Consider the following 12,417-nt stretch of genomic DNA (forward strand, 5'->3'; position numbering starts at 1 on the left):
TTTGTAAAATCTGTCCTCAGCCTACATATATGTGCATTGCTATGATGAATCAATAGGATGTCCCATGTATCTGATCTTCCCGTCTTCCAAAAGTCATCATCCTTATAGCACAGTTTGCATCAACATAGATACTTATGGTTAATTTTTCACTGTTTATTGTTAGCTTAAAATGCTGGCAAAGCAAGGTTTGTCCCAGTACTCAGAACCAGAGTGGTCATGGTGCTGGCTCAAGCCTATTGTGGCACTGCTTCCCTGGAGGGAAATCAGGGCAACAGACGTACAGTTGGGACAGCATTGTCTTAAATCACAGAGTTAAGTTTCACCAGAGGACTCCTGATTGGTTCTTGTGCATGTTGAAGACCAGATAACCTTGAACACCAAGTCAGCGTGAGTTTCTCACAAAGTTTAATTATTATTATAGCGCCTGAATGCGTTCTCTACAGTTCCCCAGTCTGTTGCTATTTAGCAACCTGCTCTGTTCCTCATTTATGCTAAAAGCATGAAGTTGAACTCAAAATTAGTAATTCACTTTCTCCATTACCTCAAAAAAGGTATCAGACCTTTTCCTTATATCCAAACCATACACTACTGAGCTCCCTAAGTTCCATTTTCACTGAGAGAGAGAAGAAGGGCATAAATAAAGTTACAGTGACATGTATGCTGCTGTCTGAAACTGCCTTCAAGATTGTTCTTACCAAAATAGATGATTTTTAACCCAGAACATTTCAGTTACCCACTTGACACAGCTCTGACACTGTAGGGTCTGTGAACTACAGATTGGAATTGGATCTTTAGTGAGCTCCACTCTGAATGTCCCACCAACGTTCTGCAGACATACACCCTTTGGAATACTTCATCCCAAGGAAAGGATGGAGTCTAGTTCTCAGAACATAAAAAATACAGTTAACTTACATTTTAGGTTATTGCTAGACCTAGGGCGAATTCTCCCTAAAGATCCAGGCAGCAGTATGATATCTTCCACATTGGTCAGATAGTTGCTCAAAAATTCAGTTCTTTCACAAGTAGTGTCTTCCATCCCTGCAGAAGGAAAATACAAGTTTAAACCAGCTTGAGAAACACATTTTCCAAAACAGCACAGGAAAAATAAAAAACAACCAAACAGGCTATGTACTCTTTTCCTTTGGGTGACAAATCTTATTATTGTTTTTTTCCAGTCATCTAGTTGCAACGTCAGACACTGATAGAAACCAAATTAAGAGTGCTTTTAGTACTTGCCTGCACAAGAGAAATACCAGTCTCAACACTGAACACTGGAGCAACAGGCACCACATCCACCATGTGTGCACTGACACATCTTCAGACTGAGCTCATGGAAAAATCAAAGTCTGTTTTTAGTTTAGTGTACCACTTTGGGGTTGTTGAATTTTTTTAAACAAAGGATTTTAAGAGAAGTCGTACACAAAAGGTATTGTCTGTTGGTGGTCTGTTCTAAGTCAGCCACAGATAAACAATTCTCTCCTACAGCCGCTTGTGGTGGGGAGGAACGTGTTGCCAGTCACAGTCAGTACAGCACAACACTACCTCCCCTGGAAATTCTTCCTGCCCCTTAACCCTCTCTCCCCAAGGCCAAGAAGAAGGCATATTCCATTTTATTGCTCGTTTAGCCGTTCTTGTGTGATGTTCCTAGACAAAGACTTACACAGACCAGAATCGTTACAGATGCATGATTAATCTGTGACTTTCAGTAGGATTGCTAAAATGGTATGAAAAAGCAGGTTTCTCTCAAACATGGTCACATTTATCACTTAATAAAATTTTCTTTTGGCTTTGTGATTTATTCTCATTGCAAAGTTTCTTCTGATTTAAGAAAAAAACAAAACAAAATAAAACAAAACCCTACCAATTAAATATCTGCTTTCTGGTGACTCTTCACCTAATCTGAAAATAACTTTTGACTGTTTTTCCACCTTCTTTCACTACTTTGATGACATTTTCTATTGAAGCTAGACACAGCTCCTTACAGAGATTAGTCTTTCTCCTAGTAGATTATCTCATTAAGAGATTGAGATTATCTTGTCTCATTAATTGCCAAGGAATGTCTTGCTCCACTCCTCGCAAAAAAGGGATCAATGCTATTAAAATGTTTTCTACTACAAAAACTTACAAAAAGAGTATTTTAGGCACATTATGGTGTTCCAATATGTGCAAGGAGAGTTGTGCTTGGATGTCATATTGAAAATGCCAAGTTTTGAGAAACTCTAAATGGAGAATACCCAGATCTCTGATGTGAAAGAGAAATGTCCTCCAATGACGATTAACGGGAAAATAGAGTTACCAGCCTACACTGACTGGCTGTGGTTTGGTATTTAAATGACTGGGGGAAAAAATCAGCACAAAAGTAACTTAAATTGAACTTTCATTTAAGCTATCTATTATATGTACAGTTACGTTGTGCAAGCTTTCGTATATTGATGAAGAATTTGTCTATTTTACCATGATCACCAACAAATATGACATTGACACATCGATGTAATTTCAGCTGCTTCAGTCCATCCATTAGTTGTCCTACTGTCTTGTCAATCTCTCTTAGGGGATTTACCATCATCTGTACAAATATGTAGAAAGGAGAGAAAAAAAGTTAACTGTCATTGTAATGTTCCTCCTTCTACTACAAGTGAAGGTCCTTTGGCAGAACTCTGATGTGATAACATCCAGGTCAAGAGGCAAAACCTTGGCTGAGTTGTAACATCTACAATTACTATACTATTTCCATTTTCATCATAGAATCATAGAATGGTTTGGGTTGGAAGGGACCTCAGAGATCATCAAGATCCAACCCCTTTGTTACAGGCGCTGTTGCCAACCACTACTAGATCAAGCACTAAACATCTATTGCAACATGAGAAAGCCCTGTTGAGATGCTGTCACAGGACAGCAGAAGATCTTTGTGGATGATCCTGGGCCTCCCAGTGGCATACATGTCTTTGTAAAGCGATGTAAAAATATTAGAAAAATGCATGTGAATTTCAGTTTGTTTCTTATAGATAAACAGCTCCTTGTAAGTGGCTATTTTATGTGAATGGTTTAGTCAAAACATGAAATGAAGCTCTGGATTTAAGATTCATTCAAATAGTGAAGTTCACTTCAAAGGACATCTGATACTAGGATGACAACATGCAAGTCACTTGAGTAGCACATGGAGCTTGGAGGGAGCATTCTTCATCTTCAAAGCCAACAGTTTCCCAAATCTCAAGTGATAGTTTTGCCAAATGTGTCAGCATGACCCAGAAGACAGATATGGTATTGTGATTTCTTAATTCAAGCTTCTTTAAGAAAGAAAACAGAAAACACCAAAACATACTAACAGGATTATTATTTTAGCTATAAGAAAATGAAACATTTTTACTGGGTAGAACGGAAAAGGAAAATGTTTTAAAGTAAGATTTTAAGCAGAAGATTTGGATTTTGCTCTGGTTTTGATAAGAAAGCGTATCTTGTCACTGTATAGAGACAGTTTGATTTGGCTGGTACAAATACGAAGAACATAATATTCTTCCAATGAAAAACAGAAAGCTGACAAATTTTGGATGAGAAAAAACAAAATTTTGGCAGAATTTTCTGAGAAGAAACACCGCTTTAGTATGACCCAAAAAGTTCAGAAATTCTCCCTCTGCCAGAATCAAGGGATGGATGTTAAACGAGTCTGATAGCGTGTAGAAGGTGAGATGGGAAATGTCATCTCCCAGTTGGCACTGTAAGTAAATGAAGAAGTGACCTGTTGGAGAGGAAAACAGGAGGATATAGGAGGAATAGTTTTGATAAACTAAGATGTCCAAGTAACAGATGATATTTTGAAATATTTGAAATCAGGAAAGACTAAGTAGTTGGTTTTTGTTAAAACCATGGGACAGTTCAAGTTAAAACGGAAAAAAAAAAAAAAAGGAAAAAGTGGCAAAAAAGAATGCCTCTTGCAACAGCACTTTCTCATTATCAACTCTTCAATGACTGAGAGCGCGCTTTTTATGAAATTCTATTTGCACATCAATCATGTAAGGAAATACAATTTTTGAATCCAAATTCTGAATCCAAAGCTAATTTAGGGAAACTGGAAAGCCAGGTGGATTTCAGCAGGCTTCCCGAGATTTCAAGAATTCATGCTTAATGGTAATTTTGTTTAACCACCCTCATTCCCAGTTTCATCTGCAAGTCTGCAGTGACACTTCTGAAAATGTATAAAAGTCAATATAAATGAAAATTTTTAAAAGAAACAAGACACACATGAAAAAAAATAAAAATAATGAAATCCACAACTCACCTTTCTGTTTTTACTATTTTGACTGTGTTCAGAGTAGCCCAGAGAACAGTCTTTGGCAGTATGACTTCACCTCACTGCATTCTCTCTATTTTTTAAGTTCAGTTAGCTTTTATTAGTCTACTACACTCAGGCTGTTCCTCAACTAGTCTCTGCAACTTAAGGCTGTAGGTGGCATATTCAGGCAAGTTTTTTTGTGCTGAAGTGCAGCTCATGTTTTTCCCAGGCGCAACTTCCAAAGAATTATTGGTGAACAAGTAAGTCCTGCATATACCTTTCTTCACCCATATGTTGATATCAGGGCTTTGCAAAGATGTATGAAAGCATATCGTCTTTCAAGATACATAGATATGTAAGTACTAAAGAGTTTGTATTGTGAAAACACTGAATATGAGATCTGAATCATACAGATCACAGCTGGATTCTTTTCTGAGTTCTCCTTTAGAAGAAGCCTTATTAGGAGGAAGAAGAAATGTCACTGTTTATTTTAAATGGTAGAGTCCAATCTGTACTGTATTCCATCCTTACCAATCAGCACCAGAAGATGAATTTGCAGATACGATGAGAAACATCATGTAACAAGCTTTGTTTTATTTGGTTTTGTTTCTCAAAATAATAGTGATAAACTCACAGTAAGGATAAGAAGAGGGATAAGAAGCTTGTATTCAATCACAGAAGGAGAAACAAAGAAGGAAAAAGGAGAGCTATATGTGCTCACATCAGTAGGAATACTGCAGGTTTGTACCAGACAGCTAAAACTTGGGAAGGTAAATTAATGAGTAATAGCAGTATCATTACAGTTATAAGTTCTCCTCTCAAGTAGATCTGTGTTAACTGTTCTTGAAGCTTTGTGTGTCCCTGTCTGCCCCTTCACACTTCCCGAATCTGTCTCAAAACAATTATTTTAAGTTCAATCATGGAACAAGTTAAAAAACACATCCACAAAAATGCTATTGAGAAGAGTGCCTATAGTTTTTTTAGGAAACAATGGAGCAGGCCAAGGTTCTTGTTTGATGCCTAAAGCAGAAATATTTTGGTTTATATAATATTTTGTTTATGTTTCTGTATTATTTACTTAAAATTCTGAAGTGAAAGAATACTGGCCTCCCATCCCTGACAGCATGTTTACTTACTGCCAGGTGAAGAAAGACAATATAATAAGGAACACGCCTTTTTGTTCTCTTGCATCTTTTCCTAAAAAAGCAATTCCCATCTGACATTTGCCCATTGAAAACAGACTTAGGCACCATTTCCATTGCAAATACACTGCATTCAGAAACCACGTTATCAAGAATCATTTGCACTCCAAAGCCACTAACTAGTTTTTACGTAATTGTTTCTGAAACAACTTTTACAAGTTCTTTCCCTTTTAGATTTTATGAGTCATGTTTTCAAGACATCTCCAGAACCCAGACAGCTAGATATAGAATCTCAAATAGTCACCAGGTTCCCAAGAGTTGTGGAGCTAATGAGGGCTGGCAGCACTAGTACTGCCTTCCCATGGATTTATCTGACATTGCCTCCAGCTGATGGCTGGATTCATAAGAGGATTTAAGATGACTTTCCCTAAAGCAAACAGGCTGAAACAAGAAAAACAAAGCTCCCAGAAGACTGGGTCTGCTTTGGCTGCTTTCCTTTGTGTCCTTCAGTACACTCACAAAAGTAAGTCTGCAAAGTCCCAACCTGAAGCATGGATTGATTCTCAAGTTGAAAAAGGTAATGCTAGAGAAGTGCCTAAAAAGTGGCACTTCCATCATAGAATTTTGGAATATGTGTAAACTTACTTTCTTCCGACGAACTTCCGCAGCATACTGATCCACTGTACGTACTTTTCTTCTTCTTTGCTTTGGAGCTGCAACTGGTCTTTCCTGTCTCCTCTTAGGAGGAAGCTTTCTCTTAGGTCTCTTAGGCGGAGTAAGAGGGGAGCCATAACTACTCTCCTGTACTGGCGGGGAGAGATGTCTGGACTCAGAAAAAAAGCCTGTCTCGACTCACATCAGAGAGCAAAGCCACCTATGCCAGCTAATCCTCACACATAAATGGAGGCCTTTTCAAAAATTCAGGCCCTTGGACAATTTAGCATCTGTCTCTCTTTAAGTAGGAATACACCAAATTGTACCGAAAGCAGAACAGCAGTTACAAGAGCAGACAGCATCAAAGCAAATGAAATTGGTGTTTCAGAAAATAGATGGGGCTTCTGGTTTTGAAAATATATAGCTATGAGCATTGTTTTTCAAAACTGATCAAGTGTCAATTCATTAGTATTATCAAAAGTAAACTTAATTTCAATTTTGGTAAAAATCTCTGCATAAAATGTCATGATTGTCTGGGGCAGAAGGCAGGTGGACGTGCATCTCAGTTGGGGGTGGTTCAGGTATGAGTACTAGCACCTGTCCAGACCAAATGGCTTTCTGCAAGATTTTCCATACGTGTTTTTGGTCAAATAGGTGACAGTAGATATTCTCATCAGTAGCATTAGCATTGCATGCCAGGCCATAAACCCCACTGAAATCACCAGAGTCCCATTAATCAGTACTGGGGACTGCAGTTCTACAGAACAAAGCCGTAAAGGTAAGACTCGGTTAGCTTGGAGCTTGCATCCTTCAAATCAGCTATGTAGGGCATATTTATTAGTGGCAGAGCCTTTGAAAGCAGCACCTGCCTCGTTAGCAGCTTTGAGGACAACTTGAAAATTTAATTTTCTTAGTACTTTTGGTATGATATCTCATGTGGGTAATTGTTCATAAATGCACAAATATCTGGATATACAAACAGAAGGGGGAAAGCCTTCTAAGACATAACTGGAAAAAAAATACCATCCCATTAATCAACTCACTTGTAATTTGAAACTTTACCACTCTCACTGACTTTACATGAGTCACAGGCTCTTGGCACTGCTCTGGGTTGCACACAAAGCAGTGACAGATGATGCCTACAAGGAGATATTTACTAAGATATGCTGCACACAACTGAGCACGCTGAGTGGGCTTGAGAAGAGTTGGTGGTTTATGATGATATTTTACTTCTATGTGTTTAGTCAGCTTCTCACAGTTGTTCAGTAACAGAGCAACGTAAACAGGGAAGGGAGGGAAGGGGATGTTACCATCTGCCATGCTGTTTCATTGCTTCCAAGGCAAGCAGCTGGAAAGGAGATTCTAGTCCAGTCTCATTCGTCTCTCTCCAGAAAGGCATTTTAATAAAGCAGCACCAGAGTTTTCTGTTTTTAAAACGCTTCAAGCTTTGTGCAGTCCTGATGAGAGGAGCGGCAAGGAAAGGAAGGATTCTCATTTTACTCTCTCTGAACGCGCTCAGACAGAGCTTCAGTATGCCAGAAACGCGAGCGTAGGAGACCCAGGTCTGAACACTGACAATGGCTGTCTCAAGACAGCGTGTTAGAGGAGCAGCAGGAACAGTGTAGCAATGCCAGATTTCGATGTGTTTTAGAGCTCTTTCAGTAGTATACATCCAGAAGTTTTATTTTCAAAAATAAAAGTTAGCTAAGATTAAAAAAAAAAAAAAAAAAAAAAGCCAAGTTCTTATTAACCAGCCACATCTTAGTTTTGCTTGAAAAGAGTCAGAACAGAGTTACAGAGGAGGGAAACAAATCCCTCCCTCTTAGTCCCCTGTTAGAAGGGGACTGTAACATCACAAAAGTAACTAGCCAGCCAAAGCTCTGCTTCTTGACCCAGATGGACCAACATACCAGAGTTCAACTGCAGAAGCACAGAGGGAAGGAAAAAAAATTGCAGAAGTAAATGAAGAGCAAGCACATATTTGATAACTTGCATAACTGCCCCTGGAAATGCAGCAGAATCCATTATTATGCTTCCTGAGAAGTTCATTCATGTCCCTCCAAACAAACAAACAAAAGCCCTACATAGGCAATCAATTTCATTTACACTGAAATTCATAATGTTAGAGAACATGCAAAGTTAGTGTAGTGGATGTTGACCATAATAAGTATTCCATTTATACCAACAGTGCTGGCAGTTCACCCAATAAAGCTTAAATGCTTCTAATTCCCTTTAATCCTAGCTTTTAACTCTGTACATAGGCTGTTGTATACATCCTCTGAAGCTCTAACTGCTATCAGCTGAAGTCTGGAAGTCGAAGATTATTGGCCATGGATGCCATTTGACCTTTAAAATTATACATTTGAAAAACATTCACGATATTATTTGGCATAAGAAGCTCTAATAAACACCCACTTTTCTAATGGACTTTTGTAGGATCTGGAAGATTCTGAGGTATGAAACAATTTCTCAAGCTGCCATATGCAGCAACAAAAGCTCAGCATGAAACCTTGACTCTTCAAAAAAGAAGCAAAAAGCCTATCTTAAATATAGCAGATAGTTGTTACAGGGTTTATTCAAACGTAAGTGCTGGACTGATCTGCCTTTGCACGAAGAAAAGTGGTCAGAATTACTCCAACTGTCCAGCCACTGCCAGCTGTATACAAGAAAAGAACAACTGCACAGGGAGGTCATGCTCTCAGTATCTAGGAAGCAACTGGACAGGGTCCCTTTGAGGACTCCTTCCCAGCTGTTTTATGTAAATTTTGTAGCTCCTAAAAATAATATTGAAAACAAAGTGTCAAGAAAAACAATATAAAGTAATTCCCAGCTTCTCTGTCCTGAAATGAGGCCCCTCACAAAACTCAGCATCTGTATACTTACACAGCTGTATTCATTTACTTAAATTTCCATTCAGAAAGTTGTGGCCACTGTTTCAACTCCAACCCCATACATGCTCATCTGCTAAACTGTCTGTTCTCAATTTGCTAGAAATCAATTTCAAGCACTTCTTGTGTTTAACACAAATGGCATAAGTCAATTCATTGGTAAAAATTTCATAAGCTATTAATTCACGCTTATTAAGAACTTGAATTAGAGGTCAGCCTTCAGATAACCGTCCAGAAGAATCCTCAAGCAATAAAAGCCTTTAGGGACTTTTGCTTTTATAGGGATTTTTCCTATAATTATACAAATACACTTCACTTTTTTGACACTTCTGATCAATCTGAAAGTACATTACTCAGCATAAAATGCTGAACTGGTTTGTTAAAGGCTGGTATGTAAAGAACAAATTCAGTATCATCTTCTTTATATTGTCCTTTAAGTCCATGGAAAGAGCCTCACAACTCTGCTCAGACGGAAGTGGTTGTCTACAGATAAATAAAATTACAGTTGTCAGTCATAAGCCACACACTTGTAATACTTCAAAAAGAGGAACTGTAAAGCATCATTAAGTAGTGTATCCTGGAACTGCATCTGAATCAGACAGCTCTCATTATCCATCTCTTTCTTGACCCAGTCAGATACCTCTACTGTTTTGAGTCAGATGACAACATGAAAACATATCAATGCCTATCAATTTAGCAGGAGTGTTGGCAGATATTAACCGCAGGATTTCCATAAAATGGACTTTATCTTCCCGTCCACTATGGTGTTTTCAACTCCTCTCAGATGCTGCTCTTGGGACCATGGCTAAAACTACTCCAGCAGGGATGCTACCCACAGCAAATCCATAATCACTGTAAAATTGTTTAAACAGCCCCAAATAATTCAAGTACATTTAATAAGATTAATGCTGCTTCTCTTTGCTCACTTCTCCAATAGAGGAAGCTACCAGATGTATAGCAAACAAGTAAGAAACATCTGCTTGGTAATTGGCTGCTCAGGGAGATTGGTATTACCTTCCAAAGGGTAAATATACTCCTCAGTTTTCAAAGATTTGAAAACATTTGTTTACCCTTTAAAAAGCACATATGAAAACTCCTGAAGTCTTGTGGCTGCAACCTACAGGCATATGTTTCCATTGAGACAAGAGGAGCTTTGCCAGATGTTCAGTCCCCAGCCACCCCAAGCAGTAAAACACTTGGGCACAGAACTTACTTTCCCTTCCCACAAATCCCAGACAACCACACAGTCTTTAAGTTCTTGTAACCTGCACCATGCTGGCAGAGAAGCTGTACTCACTGGCAATCCAAACCCCAAACAAGGGGTTAAACTAGTGCAGTGTTTTGCACATAATTTTTCTTTAAAATACCTTACAATGCTTCAAAATCTTTTCCAAACTCAACAGCCCAGCCCTGAGGGAGCAGTATTGGCAAAACTACCCGAAATCCTCTAGGGTCTATATGAAACTGGAAATAGCTGCTTTTTACAGCTCATGACAGACTAGAATTATTACTTTGGCTACTGCAGGCTGTTCGCTTTAAATAAGCCTTTCTCTTCACTGCATTTTTCCTCAGTATTTTGTGCATTATAGTTTTATTTATTTAAGAAGGATAAACTGTTTGAGGAACATTAAATTCTGTTGTCACACCCAATTATAATCTCATCTTTGCCAAAGAGAGATTTCCATTTGCATTTTCATATCACAGAGAGGAACAATCTATGAAAGGCACGGGCCGTTCCTTCTCAGAACTGAATATCACAAGATAAATCCTTAAACAATAATTTTGCTTTCTCTGGCAGAGGTGACGTGTACTACAGAAATGGGTGAAAAAACTTGCTAAAAATATTACTTCTGAGCATCAGCAGTTATTCTAAAAATGTATTCTAGACGTGTGCTTTTTCTACAGAAGAAAATCTCTACTAACCTCTGAGTTGAAAGGTCCATATCTGTGGCCAGCAGCATCTGGTTGCTCGGAGTAGAAAGCATAAACATAAGGCCTGAAAGAAAGAAAGGCCTTGTTCGGGACAGCTTTCCTTCAACAACAAAAAGCCCCAAACCTGCCAGGTCAAGCCAAATAAAACCAACCTTGCAATGAGAGTTGGCTTTAAAGAGAACTGTTTCTCAGTCATATGTTTCCATGGTATGATTAAGCAATTAATTGTTCTACAACTTTATTAAATCCCAGAACACATGCCGAGAGGCACCCAGGGTACCATCTGAGGACGCACACTTTCTTAGCTCTGTAAGTGGGATCACAACAGTCGCCCTCCAGAGCTTTGCAGCCAGCAGCGTGTGCAAACTTGTATATGGAAAAAATAGTCATCATTAAAATCTTAACATTTTCCCAGTCCTCAGAGTCCAGTTCTGCCACTGCCGACAAGGTTGTTAAGCCGTATTAGACTCAGTAGGCTAAAAAACTATCCATGTTAATCCATGTAATTAAATGCTTCTAGATGGGAAAGAAATTCATACCATACATTTGTTAAGAATCAAAATGAAGATGGTTAAAAGCTAGGATAAAAAAACAAACAAAGCCAACCAATCAAAACAAATCAAACCAAATCCTGAAGTCTATGATGGTTTCACAAAATTAAACTTCCCCTTGCTCTTTTCCAGTTATTTTTGAGAAGAGTATAAGCTAGCAATTAACCAATAACAGGTTGAATTACCTTTCGTTATCCGGAAGGGTCAGCCACTGCAGTATTGTTAGTATTCTGCGCTCATGGGGAATGACGCTAGACCACAAAACACAAAAAATATGCCTTTTTATCAGAGACTACAAGAAGCATCAAAACAGCCTTGCTGTGAACTGATTCTAATGTCACTGTCATCAACCATAATAATGTCATTTCCTTTTAGTATACTGCATCTTGTTTCTTGTTTGGAACTGATTCTTATTTTGCAAATAGTCACTTCTGATCTCTTGCATGTCCACATACTCCTAAATAAATTGGATTAAAAGCTCATAAATGGAGTCAGAACTGAAGGTAGGAAACCAAATCATTCTAATAGCAGTGACTAAAGATCCATCCTGGTATCTTTAACCCAGATGAACTGCTTTTATGCACAGTAGCGCTGCAGTTGGAATAGCTGGCATGAGTAAAAACCATGACATTTTTCACATTGGTACAAGTCTAAATGCTAGTCTTAAAGACATTAGAAAAACTCCCACTGGCTTAATAGTAACCAAATAGGATTAAGCAGGTATAAATCAAACCAGAGTCATCTGAAACATCAGGCAGTCAGCATGGTGACTCGCACAACATTTACAACTTCTCTCTGCAGAATAGATAAATCACAATTCACTGTTATCCTGAGACGTCTCACTTGGCTGCAGAGGCCAAATTATTGCTATGTAAATGACTAAACAAGTAAACAGCTGTTACATTTCAAAATCTCTCTTAAGAAAGCTCTGCAGATCAGTGACCATACAAATATTTTAATACAACAGCATCAGTGGTTTC

At 38.4% G+C, this 12,417-nt stretch overlaps 1 protein-coding gene across 7 annotated transcripts in view; it reads right to left on the bottom strand.

Moving 5' to 3' along the window:
• ENPP2 (ectonucleotide pyrophosphatase/phosphodiesterase 2) overlaps positions 1–12,417 on the bottom strand; it is a 70,241-nt gene that overhangs the window by 18,270 nt on the left and 39,554 nt on the right. For 5 of the 7 annotated variants that reach the window (XM_090137944.1, XM_090137940.1, XM_090137939.1 and 2 more), the window contains exons 10-14: positions 11,623–11,688; positions 10,878–10,950; positions 6,058–6,213; positions 2,455–2,566; positions 913–1,038 (exon numbers count right to left, since the gene is read on the bottom strand). In XM_090137944.1, the coding sequence (XP_089994070.1) occupies positions 913–1,038; positions 2,455–2,566; positions 6,058–6,213; positions 10,878–10,950; positions 11,623–11,688 (533 nt within the window). The remainder of the gene's footprint in view (positions 1–912; positions 1,039–2,454; positions 2,567–6,057; positions 6,214–10,877; positions 10,951–11,622; positions 11,689–12,417) is intronic. The other 2 variants (XM_090137943.1, XM_031591162.2) reach the window with 1 other exon arrangement.

This window comes from Phasianus colchicus, chromosome 3 (genome assembly GCF_987193195.1).
Source record: "Phasianus colchicus chromosome 3, bPhaCol1.hap1.1, whole genome shotgun sequence".
Taxonomy (NCBI): domain Eukaryota; kingdom Metazoa; phylum Chordata; class Aves; order Galliformes; family Phasianidae; genus Phasianus; species Phasianus colchicus.